The 2,514-nt window shown below is 60.1% G+C and overlaps 1 protein-coding gene across 1 annotated transcript; it reads right to left on the bottom strand.

Moving 5' to 3' along the window:
* Window positions 1-279: 279 nt before the first annotated feature.
* Window positions 280-1,944, bottom strand: LOC142355330 (L-lactate oxidase-like). The gene is made up of 2 exons (XM_075407534.1): window positions 1,639-1,944; window positions 280-1,239 (listed from the first exon to the last, which is right to left on the bottom strand). The coding sequence occupies exons 1-2, from the start codon at window positions 1,942-1,944 to the stop codon at window positions 280-282; spliced, it is 1,266 nt and encodes a 421-aa protein (XP_075263649.1).
* Window positions 1,945-2,514: the final 570 nt, after the last annotated feature.

The raw sequence follows: 2,514 nt of genomic DNA on the forward strand, positions 1-2,514 counted from the left end.
ACGACGAGGGTATGTTAGGACCCTCCCAAGAGGAGCACCAATGGAACGAGCGGAGAAAGTGTGTGTTGGCCAAAGCTGACTGAGCCATTCATACAATTATTATTCATACGTCTCCGAGTTCACACCGAGATAGAGGGTGTGCCTGTGCGAGCTATGGCCAAGTAGCAGCACTCCGCCCGTTTCCGATGACGAGGTGAAAGTCGCACGCACCTTCTTTTTTTTGGCGCAGGGGGGGGGGGGGGGGGGCTTCCGACGGGTGTGGGATCCTCCGACGGCACCTCACGCAGGCGGCCACTTCACCGTGTTCCTCCGTCTAATGAGCTCAGGGCCCCGCGCCTTGAGCTCGTCCACCGTCCTCACGCCCAGCAGCCCCATGGCCCTCTGAAGCTCGTCCTCCAGTGTGTCGACCGCCTTGGCCACACCCTCCTTGCCGCCCGCCGCGAGCCCGTACAGATAGGCCTTCCCGATGCCGACCCCATCCGCCCCGAGCGCGAGGCCCTTGGCTATGTCTGTGCCCCTCATCACCCCGCCGTCAAGGATCACCTGCACGTCGGGTCCGACTGCCGCACGGATCTCAGGGAGGGCATCGACTGGCGGCACGGCTGTCTCCAGCTGCCTTCCCCCGTGGTTAGAGATCCACACACTGGAGAAACCGCTCTTGAGTGCCCGGACGGCGTCATCTGCCCTCACCACGCCCTTGAGAGACAGGTGTCCGCCCCACTCGCCCGCGAGCCACTCCGCGTCGTCCCATGTGAACTCGGGGGAGAGCTGCTTGTTGATGAAGGCGGCCAGGGACTCAGCGGGGACGTCCTGGTTGATGTTGGCATAGGTGTACATGTCATTGGAGATAAGGTCCCACGTCCAGGCCGGCCGCTTGATGGCTTCCACTATCTGTTTCACCGAGTAGCTGGGAGGGATGCTGAAGCCGTTCCGCCGGTCCCGCTCGCGGTTCCCAAACCAGGAAAAGTCGGCAGTGAGCGCCACCGCATCATAACCGTTTTCCCGGGCGCGGGCAAGCAGCTCCCGGTTGAGGCCCTTGTCCTTCCAGAGGTAGAGCTGGAACACCTTGGGCTGGTTGGCGGGCAGGATCTTGCCCACGTCCTCAACAGAGGTGGTGGAGAGGGAGGATAGCGCGAACAGGATGCCTTTCTCTGCGGCCACAGAGGCGGTGGCTTTCTCCCCGAGTGTGTGGAACATCCTATGGCCAGCGGTTGGGCACATGAAGAAGGGAAGGTTCACCTGCAGGCCAACCGGAGAGGGGGGGAGGAGGTGCAATGTATCGCTCAGTTCTAGCTTTCCATGCAGAGTGACGGGGCATTCACGAGGCACCCACATGGATGTGCTGGCAGGCACAGGCCAACGGCATATATGCATAGGCAGTCTGTCCCTGACATACGTCGACCAGAAAGGTGACACCATTACCGGCCAACACTGGCGAATGGACGGAGAGATTTGCGAGAACGACAGATGAGCGTATAAAAAGACAGGTACACACGAAATAAATCAGTTACGCCTGTGGGTACCGCGGTGCGAGGTCAGTGTAGCCTGTACCCCAACAGGTGTCAGAGGTATCTTGGCAGGCTGCAGGGGATATCGAACCGAACAAGGCCGGAAGGACCGGCCGGAAAGGGAGAGTACCTGCCCCCCGAAGAGAGTGGTGCGCAGGTCCAGGGTCTCAGGGCTGTTGCCGGCAAGCACATTGTAGTGGCACTCGTATTCGGAGTAGGCCGACCGCGATCTCGCCATTGCCAGCTCGTCGTCGGCCCCGCTATCGAGGTAGCCGAAGCACATAAGGTGCGTCCGTTTCTTGGCAGCATCACGGAGGTCCCAAACGTTGACAGCGCTCTCCAGGCGCTGGTTTGCGCGCACGTTGAGCAGCGGCCGCACGACGGGAGAGAACAGCGAGAAGAGCTTGTTGAGCCCCAGCTGGTGAATGAACGCCATATTGCGATTGTTCCACGACGGGAGAGATGTTGACTGTGTTGAGTGTGCCCGTCCTGGCCCAGGTTGGCACGTCCTGGGTCTCACTCCCCCAAACCGGCCGCGTCGATTGTTCCTCTCTTAGACAGTTGCACCCCGCCACAATGGCCAATTCCCTCCTGCCGCGTGCGCCCCGGCAAGCATGGGGGTCGTTGCGGGCAGTCGATCAACGAACTCTGCTAATTCGCGCCATCCGGCACTGGCCACTACTCCGGAAGTGAAAGCCGACAACCCTAACTGGCGATAAATTCCGGTGTGTCTAAAGGGCGGCCTGAGCTTTCAGGCCAACTTTAAAAAAGGCTCATGACCAGGTTCAAGCTGCGTTCCATTTCCGAGCAGATGTGATTGCTGCGGCGTCGGGTACTAAGAGCAAGTAGCTAAGTAGGTACGCAGGTACCTAGCAAGCCTCTTGCAGCCTACGTGACTGCGCGCGCTGCACAATCAGAGCATTAGGGTATGGGCCGGGGAGGTAGGGTATTGCACGTACCTGGCAGTTCAATGCATGTATTCGATCGGCGCCCAGGGGAAATATCC

The sequence above is a fragment of the Convolutriloba macropyga genome, unplaced genomic scaffold (assembly GCF_964194025.1).
Source record: "Convolutriloba macropyga unplaced genomic scaffold, txConMacr16.3 SCAFFOLD_6202, whole genome shotgun sequence".
Lineage (NCBI taxonomy): Eukaryota > Metazoa > Xenacoelomorpha > Acoela > Convolutidae > Convolutriloba > Convolutriloba macropyga.